The sequence below is a fragment of the Canis aureus genome, chromosome X (assembly GCF_053574225.1).
Source record: "Canis aureus isolate CA01 chromosome X, VMU_Caureus_v.1.0, whole genome shotgun sequence".
Classification (NCBI taxonomy): domain Eukaryota; kingdom Metazoa; phylum Chordata; class Mammalia; order Carnivora; family Canidae; genus Canis; species Canis aureus.
In genome coordinates this window covers 116657185-116676040 of record NC_135649.1, presented here as the reverse complement: position 1 = coordinate 116676040, position 18856 = coordinate 116657185, and the positions used below count along the sequence as shown (strand labels likewise).

General features: G+C 41.3%; 2 protein-coding genes across 4 annotated transcripts in view; one reads left to right on the top strand and one right to left on the bottom strand.

Annotated features, from left to right (window-relative positions):
* The window catches only part of ARHGAP6 (Rho GTPase activating protein 6), a 481194-nt gene that overhangs the window by 106837 nt on the left and 355501 nt on the right, over positions 1-18856 (bottom strand). The window lies entirely within an intron of this gene.
* AMELX (amelogenin X-linked) lies at positions 13201-17654 on the top strand. Its single transcript, XM_077888606.1, has 4 exons — positions 13201-13254; positions 15197-15244; positions 16819-16863; positions 17133-17654. The coding sequence occupies exons 1-4, from the start codon at positions 13201-13203 to the stop codon at positions 17652-17654; spliced, it is 669 nt and encodes a 222-aa protein (XP_077744732.1).

The following is an 18856-nucleotide window of genomic DNA, read 5'->3' as shown; positions in this document are numbered from 1 at the left end:
AATATTATTTAAAAGCTGCACCAAGTAGTTCTAAAGTGTAATCTGCGTTGAGGCCAATTTCTTCTAAATTAAGATTATTAAAGAAGTCAAAGGTGGCCTTTCAAGAAGCATTTTGTAAAGAGACCCCATATTACTTGGTCTCAGACTGTGCAGTGTTGCTAGAAAAGTGATCGCGTGGTGAAACTGTACCATGCTATGGTTTCGGATGCTCCCGCTTACACACATAGAAGCATATTCCCAGTCTGTGAAGTGCTCACTACGGTTAAACGCTGTTGTGTGTGCTTGATTTCGATCACTTCGTTTGGTCCCCATGATCATTCTTGAAACAACTGAGGGGAACGGCTCTTCCCAGATGAATCACCGCACAGAGAGGTTTTTCCAGAAGTTTTGCTCTCATTCGATTTTATAGCTGACCTGTGAGACTCGGGCTCCTTCAGGAGCTCTATCTATTGTACATCCTAGCTGGCAGTGGGAGAACAGGTTAAGGACATGATCTTACAAATATGCACACTTAACATCTCGAAAACATCTTCGGAACATGTCCTTTTAAATAAATTGAAGTCAGCATGAGTTTAAGGCACTCAACACAGCCCTGATAGAAACAAAAGCTAAAAGCAACATTCTGTAATTGTATTTAGAGAGAAGCCACCACATAACAGCGACCTACTTGTAAACCCAATTTGAGGTCCCTAACTAGTCTGATAGCCCCGCCACACACAGCCTCTCAAGTCCTACAGGGTCAAGGTTACACAAAGGCAGACTGACCAAACACTTCCTTTAAACTGAGAGCAGGAAACACACCATTTGTTACCTCAATGATCTGAAGCCTCCCACCCTGAGCAGGGCACAGCTCGAGAGCAGGAATGGGTGCCAAAGGCACGATATCCTGTAGCCCATTCATTTATAAACGAGTTACCAGAAGATGAGGGCCTCCTCCACTCGTGCATTTCTGAGCAGAAAAGAGGTCACACTTATAAACTGATTTTTTTTTCTGAAATTTACGTATTTCTAAAGCCCACACACTTCCTCTCTCCCCTCCATTCCTTAGACTAAGTTAGATTAGTAAGATATGACTAAACTGTGATTGCCCACTTGTTTTCGTTAGCCACAGTATAAATCAAATCTCATGCTTCTTTTTGCTTGCTCAAGGGGTCAATTTTAACGCTGAGTTAAACAAAACTCCTTGGGAACCCTTAATACACCTCTACGGTTCTAACATAGAACATGCCAAATTTAAGTTTATATGCTTTTTGAATTATTGGCACCATGCGTGGTTCCAGTCCTTTATTATGAAGACCTCTGGCATATTCCACTTTGTTTTTATTTTTTTTTTAAATGACAATTTCAATCTTCTTTAAATAATCTGAAGAATAGGCGACTTTGCCCACCGGATATTTTTTGGACAATAATTTCATCCAAATAACTGTTGTGCTGCTTTCCCCTATTCATCTCTTCACCATTTCCTAAAAGGCATCACAGCATCACAGAACTTTAGAACTTGGGGTTCAATGTTTGGACCTCCAAGGACCCTGAAACAATGGTCTTTCCAGAACAGCATGCTGGGTCCCAGTACCAATCCCACTTCCTCCACCTGTAGTCCCAGCTCAATTCTCTGGTAACTGTAGATCTGTGGTACTCCACTGGGAGCAATTTTGTTCCCCTCCTCCCCTAGGGAACACATGGCCATGTCCGGAGACACTCCTGGCTGTCACAGCTGGCGAAGGGTGTGCTACTGGCATATAGTGCGTGGAGGCCGAGGAGGCTGCTCAACATCCTCCAGTGCACAGGACGGCCCCCCACAATAATTACCTGGCCCCAAATGCTGAGAGTGCTAATGTTGAGAACCGCCCCCAGTACAGGTTTCTCAGAGATCCATTTTCCAACCACATGGTATATGATTCCATTTATACAAAATGTCCAGAATAAGCAGAGCCATAGAGATAGAAAGTAGACTCTGGTGGTGGTCTAGGGCTTGGGGGAAAGGAAACACAAAGTGACCGCTAATGAAGACGGGATTTCTTTTCAACAGGTGACGAAAATGTTGTGGAATTAAACTGTGGTGAAAGTTGCAAACTTTGTAAAGATACAAAAGATATACTAAACCTCACTCAACTGTACATGCTAACTGGGAATTTCATGGTATGGAAATTAAATATCAATAAAGTTATTAAAACTCTTTTGATAGATCTTTCACTCAATAATTTCTATCCTTACTAAGCAAGAACTAATAATACTGGAGAGCATTTTTGAGGAGCTCTAGTTTTGCCTGGAGAATATTCTCTGGCAATGCTTTAAATGCAACCTTATATTTTACAGGAAAGACTTTAAGATTTTCTTTATTTCTAAAGTAGCTCAATCTCCAATTGTTCCCATAATGTTATTTGATATGGAGATGCACCATGCACATCTCCACATTGATGCCTTCATGCTGGCCCTGACTTAGCCCAGAGATACCCAGGCGAATGCTTCATCTCCTCCATGGGTTTGCTTGAAAATAACTGCCCTCTTCAAACTTGCCACTCAGCACTTCAAACCCCCCTTAGCCAGCTCTGCTTTTTCCTTCTCCCTAGCCCTTCTCCCTTCTAACATAGCATTATTTACTATATCTATTGTTCGCAGTTGCTCTCTACAGGATTGTGAGCAAGGATCTTTGTCTTTTACTCACTGATGTAGTAGATGAATTTAGAACATGGCTAGCACATGGGACATAATCAATAATTATTTAAACATGTAAGATGCCAGAACACAGGTTGGCACTTAATGATAGCTTCATCATCAGAGTTGTCACCATCAATAAGGATATCATCATGTGGCCACTCTTGCGCTATTATTCCTCACGATTGCACTGTGTTTAGCATTTCATGTTTCTTTACTTGACATTTTTTTAAGTAGGCTCCATGCCCAGCATGGAGCCCAGTGTGGGGCCCGAACTCATGACCCTGAGATCAAGACCTGAGCTGAAATCAAGAGTTAGATGCTCAACCAACTGAGCCACCCAGGCGCCCCTCTTTATTTTACAAAATGTATAAAGACTGTGAACTTCCTGAGGGTAGAGACTGACATGTATTTATTTCTGATATGTCTTTTTTTAGATTGAGATATAATTCACACACCATAAAACTCACCACTTTAAAGTGTACAACCGAGGGGCTTTTAGTAGAGACACAAGGTTTCGCAATTACCACCACTAATTCCAAAATCCTCCTATCACTTCCCTCCCCCAAACCCAAACCCATTAGCAGTCACTCCCATTGCCCTCTTCCCTGGCCCCTGGCAATCATGAATCTGTCTCTAAGGATTTGCCTATTCTGGGCATTTCCTAAGGATGGAATCAGATAATATGTGGTCCTTTGTGTTTGGCTTCTTTCACTCAGCACGATTTATCCATGTTGTAGCATGTACCAGTGCTCTGTTCCTTTGGATGACTGAATACTATTCCATCATATGGATATCATGCCATATATTTTTATGTGTCCTATGCCTTGGATATTACAGATACTCAATAAATATTTTATACTAATGATTTAAAAATTCTGGAGATGTATGAAATGCTTTTTTTAAAAAAAGATTTTATTTATTTATTCATGAGAGACACACACACTCAGAGAGGCAGAGACACACAGGCATAGGGAGAAGCAGGCTCCATGCAGGGAGCCCAATGCGGAACTCAATCCCGGGACCCCAGGATCAGGCGCTGGGCTGAAGGCAGACGCTCAACCGCTGAGCCACCCGGGTGTCCCTATGAAATGCTTTTGAGAAAAAAATTTAGCACATGACAATGATTTTCCTAAGAGCATGATGATGATAAAGATGATGCACTAGGTAAGACAAAAAAAAAGGAGATTTTATTATGATTATTTATAAAACTATGTTAGCATTATACTGGGGAAAATGTTGCCTACAATTAGAACAAACCTGCACTCAGTCCACAGATTTCTGTGATGGACTATTACATCTGTTTAATTTCATTCCAAGTAAAAAATTCCCTATAATAAAATGTATGTGCGTAGAATTAGATTAATTTCTGGTCTTCTTCCTGATTCATTTCATTCCTCAGAATTATATCAGCTTCAAATCTAGTTAATACTCCAAGCAGACATACCATTCATGATGTGATTTTTTTTTATAGAGATTTGGAAAATCATTCTCAGCTGCTATCACTGGATTTTACATCAGTTAGGGACGTGAAGAAGAGGCTCCTAGCTGCATCGCTGCTCAGGGCTGTCTGCGTTCAAGGGACCATTAGCTCAAACAGTAACTGGAATGGATACCAGGAGTGACAACACATCACTGATACTTCGGCCTCACCACATATTTCTTGTCCCCTGTAGAATGAGCAGATCATGTGAAAATCCTATTCTGACACTTTATATTTGTATCCCTGTGGGCAGTTCCTTAAGAAGTGAAGATGAAAAGTATGCCCCTAAACGGCAACAATGCAAGAATGTTCTGTCCAAGAACAACAGAAGACATTCTGTGGAGCAAATATGCGATAATGATCATTTCCAACCTTTTAGGTGGTGAACCATTCCCTGTGTTTCTTTAAATTTTCTCCCTCTGCCCCTTGAGCAAGTACTAAAATTGTCACTCTTAATATTGGAAGTCGTATTTATGAAGAGCTACATGTGTATCGAACGACATCACTAGCTTTCCCTGCCTGATGTCTTCCCATTTTCCAGGCAGTGAGGTAAGCGTACAAAAGAGTCAAGACCATTGGCTCAGGTCAGGCATCGTGGGTCAGTGGCCCAACGACGGTCCTGACCCAGGCCATCCTGCCAAGGACCAGTTTTCTCCACCATCGCATACTGCTTTTGTTCAGAAAATACCAGTCTGTGCATGTGTATGCTGAACCCCAGTAGGTAAGTGCAACTTACTTTGGTGTATTTTGCCCAATAAGCAGAAGGAAAAATGCTTGTTTTCACATTACTGTGTTATCTCTGTTAACACAGATGTAACATTTTCATTCCCGACAGTGACCAGTTAATTATAACCCAAACAACACACTATCCATCTGCATATAATTTCCCATATTGAGAATTGCTCCACCAGATATTTAGCAAATGCTTACAGATCTTTCAAATTACAAGCTGTATGAACTCTTTCTGAGAATGCTTATATTATTAGGATATTTTCTACTACTGATCTAAAAAGGATCCTATCACTTTAAAGAAAATCTTTTTTTTTTTTTTTTGGTCTGTGATTTTTTTGTTCAGCTTTTTCCCCCTCTGAGAATGAATATTATATAAACCCAGGGCCTATGGGAGATATAGCACTGTCACCTACTCATGATTCTTACTGAACATGATTGAGAAATTATGCCCCTAACTTCTTGAATCTCCCCTGCATTTGTTCCATTCATGGATTACTTAGAATAAATAAAATCTCAGCTTCCCAGAGACTTTCAGAAAGGAGTCTCTTAGGTAATTACTGTTAATGCTTTGGTGATTATCTCCTCAAATGGAGAAGGGAGGGAGGGAGGGAGGGAGGGAGGGAGGGAGAGAGGGAAGGAAAAGAAGGAAGAGGAAGAGGAAGGAAGGAAGAATCGTTTTAGAGAAAGACAACTTTAAACATCTATTTTTTTTTCACTTAACGATGTGTCACAAACATTTTTCTATGTCAACCAATACAGATTAACACCCTCACTCTGAATATTGCGTGTGCCATAGTTGATTTGAACCAGCCCCCTACTGGTAGACATTTTGTTTTCAATATAGTTCGCAGTGGAAACAGCAGGCGCTGGCTATAATTAACTCTTCCCCCAATGACTCAGTGTGTGTGTATCAGTTAATGCACCATCACTGCAGGAGCACAAAGTACAGGACTTCAATCTGAAAGATGGAAGTGGTCCTATTACAATGAATACACCCCTTCCCAATCCACCCAAAGAACAACTGGAATACTCTGGATGGCCTGCCTTCACCATAGTCCCTGGTGCCTTTTGGTGGCACTACTCTCCCTCTGCTCTTTCCTCACCCCTTTCCCGTCCACGAACACAGAGAGGGACACAGAGTATGCAGGCTTCCTGAAGGCGAGAAGGATGGTTTTTGTTCCAACGGCCCCTCTCAGCATTCTCTACTCCAACTCAAGAGTGGAGAATCCTCTCCAGGCTGTGAGTAGCTTGAGCCTGGACCACTGTCCTATTCACATTTGTACTACAAGGCTGGTGACTGTGTTAGGAATATACTAAGTGCTCCATAATGGCTGCTGAAGTCACATCACAATTTTGGTCTTTGAGGAATATGTTCAGAGCTTGTGACCCAGAGCCATCTCCCTTTCCTGTATAGCTCTTTTATTTCCTACTGCTTCATTAATAATAAGTTTTAGCTTTTCTTTTCAGGACACTGGTGGCTTACTAATAAGCCTGTCACCATCTTTGATTACTGCTTGGAATTACCATGACAATGCATTTCCCTCTTCTTACTTTGCCTTTTTTTCTGTTCCCTTACTTCTGTTACTGCTTTTCTTATGCTCCCCATCCCAAGTCTACTCACTTATTGAATGCTGTTAGCCAGTAGACAATCCCTCCTTTTTTTCAAAGCTTCAGACAACCAGCCGCAAAACATAGTTAATTCCAGGGTATTCTGGAATAGGTGCTGATGGCTTGCAATCAACAAAGTATGTGAATGTGAGTGAGAGAGGGTTTTTTGTTTTATTCTTTTCCAATTACTACTTGGGCTGAAGTATTTCTAGAAGCCTAAGAAAATACTCCTCCTCCTCCTCCTCCTACTACTACTACTACTAATAATAATAATAATGATAATAAAGCTTATTTGTCTTAAGCAAACAAACTCAGTCACAAATAAGAAAAGATCAAGTGGATCTATCATAGCCTATTTGCTTATAGTAAATTATAGTTTGAACTAACAGATCAGAGCCAAATATAAAAGGATGTTAGGATAATGGATTTGAAGCCTTTTACAGTATCTCCCTTTTCAGGTTCTTATTAGAATCCATTTGCCTAAAAGTCCATAGGAAAAGTTGACAGCGATGCTGAATTATCCATCCTAGCTGTCTAAAAGGCCCATCAAAATCACTAAATCAAGATACCAAGATTTCTTTGTCTATGGAGACTCCACAAAGATCAAGGACTTTTTGATATATTTTCATAATGCCATAGGTAACTTCTTTTCATTTTCTCCATTTAATCAACACATTCAATCTAGCACCTAGCTTGTAAAAGATTTTTCTAGGTAACAAAGAGCTCCCAAAGCAGAATAAGACATAATATCTGACTTCCAAGGGTTGCAAAGGGAAATCACTGTGTTTATTAGAATCACATGGTGGTGGTGTACCTGAGTTCTGAAGAGGGTACAACTCTCCAGCAAAAACAAACAAACAAACAAACAAAAACCAAGAAAACCACAAAACACCAGCCTAGAGAATAATATTTTCTTATAAGTAAATGTCCACAGAAGAAACATTTAAAAGCTGACTTTGACTCTGGTTACTTAAGAGTACGCACTCTTGAAATTATTCCAGAATATTGGACAATCTTGGACCTGCTTTAAAAGAAGACTTGAGAGTTGAGCTCCCACATAAGAAAGGCTTCTGGAACTCCTAACACCTGACTTATTTGCAGATCACCTTACATGTCTCAATCACTGCTGCAAACCAGGAAGTTCAGCAAAGGGGGAAAATTCACAAAACAAAACAAAACACCCTCCCAGCAGTCAAAAAGCAGTGCCACAAGATTGAAATGTCTGAGCTTTTCTCACAAGTGAGCCTCCAGAGCCAACACCGCTTGGGGCATCTCTTTACTTGCAGTCCACACATAATTCTAACAAGCTTGGACATCAGATGTTCCTAGCACACTGTAAATTAGAAGCAGCAAATTAGGAGGGGAGAAGCTGTTAGCATAAGCAACACGGACACAGAAAACGTGATGAGCTGCGAGTCAAGGAAAAGAATAACTATAAAATCTGTTGCTGTTGTTGTTGTTGTTGTTGAGTGCCTACCATTTGAAGCCAGGCATTACAGGAGGTGAAGACATTTAAGACGTGCTTCCTCTCAGAGCTCCAGACTGCTCCAGCTCCTGACTGCCATGGTCTCCCTTCATTAAACGTATTCCATCAGGCCAAAGCAAGGAGACGTAATACTGGTGGGTCAGCTTCTCAGTGCCTGGGATTAACCCGTGCTTTCCCTCATCTCTGACCACCAGCAGGCAGGAACCATCTTATTTTTTATTTGTGCCAAAAAAAAGTAGAAGGCTTCCCAGCCTGAGGTCCTTCCACATGAGGTGCATGTTTTGTAGCCCTGTTTGATCCCACAGACCTCAGGAAGGACACAGAGCACCTGTTTCTGGGCCAGAAGGTGTCCCAAGTGTGATTTCTGATAATCCTTTCTTGGACGCTCTTCCTTCCCACTAAATAAGAATGGGAACCTGTAATCTATAAGCATGTTTATTCACTCATCATTTTGGAGAAAAGCTTTTAGAAACAGTGATCAATTCATGTGTGTATTTGTCTCCTATAGTAATACGAATGGTCTCAGGCTCAACGGCTATTCAACATACACATTCGGAATGAGTGCATAAGTGAATGAAGACACCTTCTCAGGTCATCTTGTCGCAGTTGTCCCAGAGATAATGCCATAGAGGAAAATATTTTATGCTTATGATCCATTTTTTAAAATAGTGATTCTTTTTAAAATGACAAGACAATATCTGACATCAAAGAGCAAGGGAAATAAGAACACAGACACTCTGGAAATGTTATGCCCTCTACATAACAAAGTAAGCAGTCGATCTAGTAAATTCTGTCTTCTTTTATAAACTCAACTTATTCATAAATGAAATAATTGCCTGGAGGAAAAAATTTTCAATTGAAATTTTGTTTTTCTCCCTCAAACATTAACTTTTAAACTGCATATGTGGGACATAAATTAGTGGAAGAAATTTCTGCAGAGAGATCCATATTTTAATACCCTATGACTCAGAATATGCAGTGGGAGAAAGTAAACAGAAAGAACCACATCGTTTCTATTGTCTTTGCCATCAAGGCCTGAACAACTGTCCATGGTGAACTGGCAATAACTCACTATCCAGTGGACTAGAGAAAGTAATGCCACAATGAGGGATCTTTCTGTTGATCCTTGTGGACAAATACATGAGCCTCTCATTCTTGAAACAGGACACAAAGTAATGAGATAAATTTTGTAAAACTACAAGACCACTAACAGTTCACCAATGACTTCTTTAGAAGAGATTAACCACAACTTTGCAGGAAAAATCTGTCCTGAATCTCTTCAGCCACCAATATATGTAATTAAATAAAACAGAAAAAAAGATTGGAAAAGATTATGATGTGATCTACACTGCCTTTCCTCTCCCTCCTCCTTTCCTGTACCGCTTTACTGTATACCCCCCACCTCCTTCTCCTCTAAGCAAGCGGATGCCAATTCTCTTAAAATCCATTTCACAACTTCCTTCAAAGAGAAGGAATCCTTCTTGCCTCTGCAATAAACATATTCATAAATAAATGCAATCCCTGGACACAATTGGCTTTTAGAACTATATTCTATATTCGCTTTCATTCATACCATTAGCCTGTTATAATCTTCCACTTTCTTCTCTGTGATTTCTCTCTCTCACTCTCTGATTGAAAGATCTACCTTTTGGGACACCTGGGTGGCTCAGCGGTCGGGCATCTGCCTTCGACTCAGGGCAGATCCTGGAGACCCGGGATCGAGTCCTGCATAGGGCTCCCCACAGGGAGCCTGCTTCTCCCTCTGCCTGTGTGTGTCTCTCTCTCTGGGTCTCTCATGAATAAATAAATAAATAAAATCTTTTTAAAAAAGAAAGATCTACCTTTCTTCACAGGGTCATTCATTCCCTACTAATTTATCTGCAAAGATCAACTTACAATCTTATTTATTAGCACTTTTAAAAACATTTGCTGTGTGCCAAATGATGAGGTTGGGAGGATGATAATTTTCCATTTCCCCCAGAGATGCCTCTTATTTGGTTTTCACACTCATTTTTCTAGGTAGATTCTATAATTATCTCCATTTTACTGATGAGGAAACTGAGGCTCAGATAGGGTAAGCATCTTGTCAATGGTCCCTCCACCCTTGGTGAAGCTGGGGTCTAAGCTCTAGTTTTTAATAGTACTACACTGCCTTTCATGGGTATTTTCTCCTTGAATTTAATTCAGCCAATGCCCTAAAAAGATTACTTAAGAAGTAAAAGAGATCTAGCTATACCACTAGTATCAGATGATCTATTACTAGCATCTGATGATCTAGTCAGTATTCCCTTTACTGATCTAATATTGATGTACAACTCATCAGCTACCTCTTATCACCAGTTACGGATTTGCTTATTAACTGATCAATTGCTAGAATAAAAGAAAAATCCATATGCTTTACTAAGGTAGAAGGGCAAAAGACATACGAATTGAATAGCTAGATCAGAGGTCCTCTTAGAGAGAGAAGCACTTTGGTTATCATTTATGCAAAGGAGAGGCTGCTGAGAACATGGGGATGATGCACACAGCAGGAAGTTAAGGGAGTCTGAGAAAGAAAGAGAGAAATTGGGACTTGCTTATAAGAGAAAATGGGGGCAGCCTGGGTGGCTCAGCGGTTGAGCGCCTGCCTTCGGCTCTGGGCCTGATCTTGGAGACCCAGGATCGAGTCCCACATCGGGCTCCTGGCATGGAGCCTGCTTCTCCCTCTGCCTGTGTCTCTGCCTCTGTGTGTGTGTGTGTGTGTGTCTATCATGAATAAATAAATAAAAACTTTTTTAAAAAAAGAGAGAAAATGGGATTAGGCCAGTAGGATGTGGGCAAAGAAAGACCATCATATTCAGAGACGCTGAGTTGTTAAGTGGGATGGGGGTGCCAGGACCATGTCCCACACACACCGTTTAAGTGTGTGGTCTGGTGTGTGACATCCTTTTTTGCCTTGTCCTTCTGGTCGTCAGCAGAAGTTTTGCTACTGTGATCATCTTGAGTTCATGGTTGTTTGGATGGCAGATGCATTGTAGGATGGGGCCAAGTAGAAGGGACTTTGTCCCCTCTTTCAGTGGACACCAGATTGGTGATAAAGGAATGGCCACAAGAACAGAGGAAATACTTTCAGTGAAATAATGGGGAGAGCCTTGGGGGTTTACCAGAGGGGAGAGCCTTGGGGGTGTACCAGAATGGGGGTTTGAATCAACTTATCCTGATCTGAGAGGGCTGGCGAACCCTAGGGGACATGCTGATTACACTACAGAAATTCAACTATCTAACTTTTTTGGGTAAAGAACAACCTTGTTTGCTAGAGCCAGGGAACAGACAATGACATAGCCCCTTCTTAAAAGTAACTTTGAATGTATCAGCATGTGCAGTCAACTTATTTGCTGACTTAAAAACAGTCTGATGAACTTTTTTGCCTGTTAAACCTATTATTGCCCATAATGAAAGACTCTATATGCACTAATCACAACATGCAGCCTTCTGTTTGATCACAGTTTTTAAAACTTCATGATACAGGGGTTTTTAGTTTTACTCAACACATTTTCCTTCCAAAATCTGATTGGTTGCTCTAGATGCCGTGAATGATATAAATTGAGCTCTTAGTTGGAAGAAATCTAAAGGATCAAGCATCCCTGAGTTTCAGACAGAAACTTCCTCTGAATACGCATATTCAAAGGTATGTGGATTTTATTCATTTGGTATCCTTTCTGTTGTACTTATTTCTTTTTTTGCATTTCATGTACAAAAGCTGCAAATGTATTCTGCATTTCTAATACTTTATGCTGTCATCTTCGGTTACTTCCTCAGTCAGACCATAATTAGATTAGACTCTGATTACTTAGATGAATTATTTTACTCTCTAATGCAGCAAAGTCTTTGTATTTTTTAAAATTTTACTTCCAGAATCCCAAAGCACTTTTCAGGGCCAAATTTCACGGCAAAATATTTATTGTAATTACATATCAATTAAGGAAAAAAACAATTTCCCCCCACAGGCTGTCATCTACTACTTTAAAAGCCATTTTGTTTATTAATTACATCAAATAGAACCATCAACTAAATGTGGGGTTTTTTTTCACATTAATTCAAACTTAAGAAAAACAGATTTCGGAGGTAGAAAACATCGGTGCACTTTTTATAGCCAGCATCATTGCACATGGTGTTCACTCTCTACGCACAATTTAAGATCCTTCTTCTGACAGTTTTCTTTTTTTTTTTTTTTAAAGATTTATTTATTTATGATAGAGAGAGAGAGAGAGAGAGGCAGAGACACAGGAGGAGGAAGAAGCAGGCTCCATGCCGGGAACCCGATGTGGGACTCGATCCCGGGACTCCAGGATCGCGCCCTGGGCCAAAGGCAGGCGCCAAACCGCTGCGCCACCCAGGGATCCCCTGACAGTTTTCATAGTCGACAATTCGTACCAAAAAGCAATGTGCATATTTTAGGATGGCCTGTTTTTCTCCGTGTCCCAAGGGTCATAAAGTGTATAATTATAGCACAGCCAAACAAAAAGGAAGATGTCATTGATTAATATCGAATCTTCCAAGGAGAAGTCCCTCAAAATTCATGGGATAATCACAAAATATTCGCACTGTCCTCTCCTCTCCATTCAACCCATCTTTTGCTCCACATCTGGAACTCAGAGATGTTACCTGAGGGTCTTGCTTGAGGTCCTACCAATCGAAACACCTGGAACTTCACTCCACTCCTTCCTTACCCTATTTTGGTAGATTATTTCAATGTCTTTTCTCAGACGATTAGTCTTTGTTTTTAACAGTAGCAATGCTCGGGTGGACGGTGCAAACAAACCATTTTTGTGCCTCCTCGTTCTGAAAGTATCACATACTGTGCACCCTGAAGATCTCCACAGCTTTTAGAGCCAACTCTGTCCTCGTGGTCATTAATTGTAAGCTACATCTAGCTTCTATGACCCCACAGGCTGCACAGGTATGGGAAAATAACATGTCAAATCATGTAACGAGAGTTTCACATCACTACAATTTGTTGAGCTCTCAACTAAATGAGAAGCATCCTTAGCACTATTGTGCTTCCAAAAGCAATGAAATGAGCTCAGAACTGGAAATCACGTGTGAAGGAAGTAAGCTCACAAAGAACGGTCCTATTCATTTTGACTAGTGACAGACTAATATGGATTGTGTGGGTTTTATAGAGCATTAATTATGTCCATATCTGCAAAAAGATTTTTTTTTAAAGTGTCAACTGCTATTTCAGGGCCATCGAGAAATGGGGACCTGGATTTTGTTTGCCTGCCTCCTGGGAGCAGCCTTTGCTATGCCCGTGAGTAAAATACCCCTGCATAATATTCAATTTCACAAGCTTGGAAATAAAAGTCTGCCCCACAGTTGGTAAACTTTAGGGTTTAAGACAGTACAAGATCAGATGTCCTCAAATGTCTCTGTGTTTAAGAAACACTTGGAAGAGCTTGTTATAAAAAAAAAATATTCCCAGATGCCTCCACCCAAGACTGATTCAGTAGAGCAGGAGTGGGGGGAGTGCCCAGGACTCTGCATTTTAACAAGCACCTCAGGAGATTCTGTGGAGACAATTAACTTGTAAATATCATCGCCCATCTCTAGATGGAGGAAACTTTTAGAAGGGACCCTTGAAAGGCCTCCAGAGAAAGTGCTCGAACAGCTTAGGCAAATACTACAAAAATGCCAATTTTCTCTAAAACCCAATTTCTAACGAGTGTCCAACTCTCTTCCTGCCCTCCAAACTCTACTGCTGTTACCGTCGGAGGGTAAGATCTCTGTGTTAGGAATTTCCTTCTTGAACCATCTCCTTGTTGTCAGAGGCCCCATCCCTTTGGGTGCACCTGTTAAGCACACGGGGGCTTCCGTGTGGTTGTCCAGAATCCTACCTATGCCCGATACATGTGGATATTTCCTACATTCAAATGGGCCACGTACCAGGAAGTCTGACCCATCCTCTTTAGACATAGGTACACAAGGTCAGAGAGCTTAGATCACAGGCAGGCAAAGCAGGACCCATCTGCTTTTCGGTGGCATAGAGAGCAGTTGATACAACCAGAAGCCAGCAAAGCTTGCATATCTGCCTCCTCTCTTCCTCTCTCACCCACAAGACCAAGATTCTGTGCTGTGCCTTCCTGAAATCCTGCATTGTGGCAATTCCTAGTCCCCTGAGGGGCCCCTGTATTACAAATTGAGCCCTTCTCCCACTCTTCAACCAAACACCCCTACTCCCTGAGGGTTTACATCAAGAAGGTATAGGAAAGGCAGTTACCCGACTAAAATAATTCCAATTCAGATGAGAGCAAATAAACTCTCTTATAAAATACAAGCATTTAAAAATAATAGAGCCTTAATTAGCTCCCTGTCTGAGGGAGAGGATCCATACGAGCCTCCCTCCTCTCCCTCTCCCCCACTCCAGGGCCAACCCACAGTGCACAACGCAGGCATCGGTCATGTGGCCTCCTTTTGACAGGACAGACAGTCCTGGTGTAGATAATTATTTGGTCTGGTTTTTTTATTTTGAACTTGAAATTTTGTCTGCCATAAAAACTTTGACAGAACAATAAGAAGAATCAGTTTAAATTTCAGAAATCAACTCTTTCACTTTCCATGGGATGTTTAATGTTTCCACTCTACTGCACGCATCTCCTCATTCATCAAGAATTCACAGGTGGTTGTTGCTTCTCATTGCCCTCAATGTGCTTTGCGTGCCAATTGTGAGGAATCTCTTGGATCCTTCAGGACTTACCCACCCCCTGATCTATAAGGGAAGGTTTGTGAGACAGTTCTCTTCTTGTCGGTATTTCATAATCGTGTAAGACAAACCCATCTCTCTTTCCAACGTGGAGTGAGTTGCATTAAGACACAGGTTGGCAGATGGGAGAGAGTAGGATTATTTGACAACAAGGATGGGGGCGTGTCCAAAGATCACTGAAGGATAAATGTGTGCTGGTTTTTGCTTCCAGGTCTTAGGAATGTCATTCGGTTGTTCTGGACCTCTTTACAATAAGAGGGCTCCTCTTCTACACAGGGTACATGTCCAAACGAAAAGGAGACCTCAAATATATTCTGCACCTTATAGATTTTTTAAAAGTAGCTTCAAGCTCTCTCAATGTGAACAATTGCATATTGACTTAATCTCTTCCTCTCTCTCTCCCTCTCTCCCTCCCTCCCTCCCTCTCCCCCCTCCCCTCTCCCTCTTCTCTCCCTCTCCCTTTCTTTTTCTTCTCCTTTCCCCTCTATAAAAGCTACCACCTCATCCTGGGCACCCTGGTTATATCAACTTCAGCTATGAGGTAATTTTTCTCTTTACTAATTTTGACCATTGTTTGCGTTAACAATGCCCTGGGCTCTGTAAAGAATAGTGTGTTGATTCTTTATTCAAGATGTTTCTCAGTCCTGCTTTTTTCAGTTCCCATTACCAGCTTCCTGGTTTAAGCCCTGATGGGTTGCCTCAAGCCTGCACTGCCCCAGCATACTCCTACTTGGCCTCTCTGACTCAGTTTCTCCTCCTTATATGGCTATAAGGCTATCCATCATGAACCACCACTCAGGGTGGGGCTGCATGGTAGGGCAGGAAGTGAACTCTGGCTGAACAGCTTTGTTCTATTCCAGCCTGTGAAAGGTAGGGGAGTCAGGTAAGATGTTAAAGATCCTTTCCAGCTAGAAACTCCTGATTCTAAGATGTTCACACTCTATGTGTCTCCTTTGTTCGTCTTTACTGAAAGATCAGTGATCAGTGACCAAGCAGTCTGTGAGACATTCTGCAGAGCAATGGAAAGCATGAGATTTCTGGAAATCAGGTTTGAGGCTCTCCTCAACCCCATACCAATCACGTGACCTTGGGCAAATCATTTTCTCTCTCTAAAACTTCGGTTTCCTCATCTGGAGAAGGGAAATAATTATAATACCCAGACTTCAAAACATGGCTTGAGGAGCAAAATAGTTAAGCAACATAAAATGTGTTTTGTCAAGTATAATTTGAGCAAAGATAGTAATTGTTTGTTGTACTGATACCAAATGTTATCCTGTAACATGAAAGAGCCCCCAGAACAGAGGTTAACCAAGTATATACTGTGTAGGGAGAGATGAAACTCTTATTTCCTTCATAGGTTCAGATGGCAATCTGTGAATCTGTTTACTCATACAAGCCGAGGAAAAGTATTAATAACAATTTAAGCAAAGATCTTCTAATAGACCTTAAAAAGTTGACATATTTGACCAGAAAACCTGTGTTTCTAGGATGAGGGACAGATTTTCTGCCTTATTTTTCATTGTGATATCAGATCAAAAAAGGATATGACTAATGTTATATCACATTAATTTTTTTTTTGTTCTGCTCTTGCAAAGAAGAGCAGGAACTGTGGAATTCAACAGAATTACTACTTCTATGACCTCAGCCAAGCTCATGAACATCTTTAACTCCCCATGAGCTAGTCTGTAAAAGTGAGGGTGACGATACTTGCCTCACAGTATGTGGGAATACATGAACAATGTGTGTGATGGACGTCATGTAGCGCCTAACACCCCAAGAAATACCTGACAAATGTTTACCTTACTCTTTCTTCTATAGAACTCGCACTTTTGGGCCATTAGTATATTTCTTAAAGATTTTATTTATTTATTCATGAGAGACACAGAGAGAGAGGCAGAGAAATAGGCAGAGGGAGAGGCAGGCTCCCTGTGGGGAGCCCGATGCGGGACTCGATCCCAGGACCCCGGATCATGCCCTGAGCCGAAGGCAGACGCTCAACCACTGAGCCACCCAGGTGCCCCTTGGGCTATCAATATTGACAGGACTGCATCAGTGAGTCTAAATTTCATGCAACTAAACTAAAGCAAATGTATTCTAATGTCTCTTTTTCTTAAGGTGCTTACCCCTCTGAAGTGGTACCAGAACATGATAAGGCATCCGGTATGTAGATATTTTTTTCTTTATTCCCTTAAAATACTAGGCATGCATTTCAATTCCCTTTTAAATGAAATAACATATCTATCCCACATACAGACACTAATGGAAAATCTAGTCTGTAAAAGGTCATATCTGTGTACACAGTTAGAAATTCTTGCACAGGAAAAAAATGAATAACTATTCATAGTAATAATGACAAAGAAAACATGACTACTTCTCCAGCTGGAAGTCAATGGAGCCGATGGTAAACCTGACTCTTTGTTTCTCACCAGTACCCTTCCTATGGTTACGAACCCATGGGTGGATGGCTGCACCACCAAATCATTCCCGTGCTGTCCCAGCAAAATCCCTCGAATCACGCCCTGCAGCCTCATCACCACATCCCCATGGTGCCAGCTCAGCAGCCCGTGGTCCCCCAGCAACCAATGATGCCAGTTCCTGGCCAACACTCCATGACTCCAACCCAACACCACCAGCCAAACCTCCCTCTGCCTGCCCAGCAGCCCTTCCAGCCCCAGCCCGTCCAGCCACAGCCTCACCAGCCCATCCAGCCCCAGCCACCCGTGCACCCCATCCAGCCCCTGCCGCCACAGCCACCTCTGCCTCCGATGTTCCCCATACAGCCCCTGCCCCCCATGCTTCCTGACCTGCCTCTGGAAGCTTGGCCAGCAACAGACAAGACCAAGCGGGAAGAAGTGGTGAGTATCCCTCAAAGCCACTACATACAACACCTGGCAAAATTGGTCTCCAGAGGTCTAAGTTCTCGAACAATCCAGGGTATAGGGTTTCAGTAGCTACACAGGTCAATGACTCTATTTGTCCAAGCATGTGTTGCAACTTTGTATTATAAATAAGTTTATCCATGAAGCTTAGTAATCAAGACCATGATTCCCTTAAAATATGGGATTATTTTAAATCTCTCCCAGAATATGTATTGCTGAAACCCATTAATTTTAAAGACAGCATAATGGAACATCAGATCTCCTTATATTTTAAGAGTTGGACTAATAAGAATAGGCTAGAATTGCACTCAAGATTTTACAAAGGGTAATTCTTGAGAATGGGGAAGGATGCAAATATCCAAACAGGCTATGAAAGGTAGGTGGGAAATCTCTTCGAAGACCTCTTGAACTTCCTTAAAGGAAGATTACCTGCCTAGAGTGGATTTTAATCTAACTTGGAGGAAGCTAGACAGTTTATTAGATTCCTTTTCAGTGCTGGGTTTGTAGATTAAACTTTTAGCAAGAAGTTTTCACAATTAAGAACAAAATTAATTGCACTACAGTCAGTTCTTCCAAATGAGTGGGAAGTAGCCAATAAAATAAATGACTCATACGCATATCTATAAACCCTTATTCTGTGTATATGAGATGATGTAATTCTGCTGCATATGTAATTCCAACTTATAAAGGTTATTGATGATCTTCTACCGAGAAGCAGTGAGGGGTGAGGTAGGGGTGACCTGGATGGGGAGCTAGGATACCCAGGTTCCAGTTCTGGCTTTGCCTCCAAAGAGGAAACAGTATTGTACAAGTTACTTCAAACTTATGGGTGTTTTCCCTTGTTTAAAATAAGAGAAAGTGACTACCTCAGATAATTTCAAGCCTCCGTCCAAGTACAAATACCACAGTCTCCCACCAAGAAATTATATGGTATGTGCCACATATGGCTCCACAATGATGGGCATATCTCTGGAGAATATGGGGCAGAATTTTTGAAGCTGTATCCCCAATAATTTGGTGCCTATCGTCAATCCTTCTAGTTTAAGGTAATGTTCCCTCGTATAGAAAATGCATTTATTTATCACTTCATTAATGATTCAGGCCATGAACTTTATAATGTGCCCGAGCTATTTATGGGAAGGTGACTTTGGGCAGGTAGTTTAAAGTCTTTTTAAAACTTCTGTGTAGAATCAGAGTATAAATATGGGTAGCTTCTTAGAGTTGTTTTACAGAAAATAAAATCAAGTGATGAGCTCAGGAAGCGCTCAGAGAAG

Coding starts and splice junctions, on each gene's coding strand:
- AMELX (XM_077888606.1), top strand. CDS start 13,201: ATGGGGACCTGGATTTTGTTTGCCTGCCTCCTGGGAGCAGCCTTTGCT. Junction 15,245..16,818: donor ATATCAACTTCAGCTATGAG/GTAATTTTTCTC, acceptor CTTTTTCTTAAG/GTGCTTACCCCTCTGAAGTG. Junction 16,864..17,132: donor AGAACATGATAAGGCATCCG/GTATGTAGATAT, acceptor GTTTCTCACCAG/TACCCTTCCTATGGTTACGA.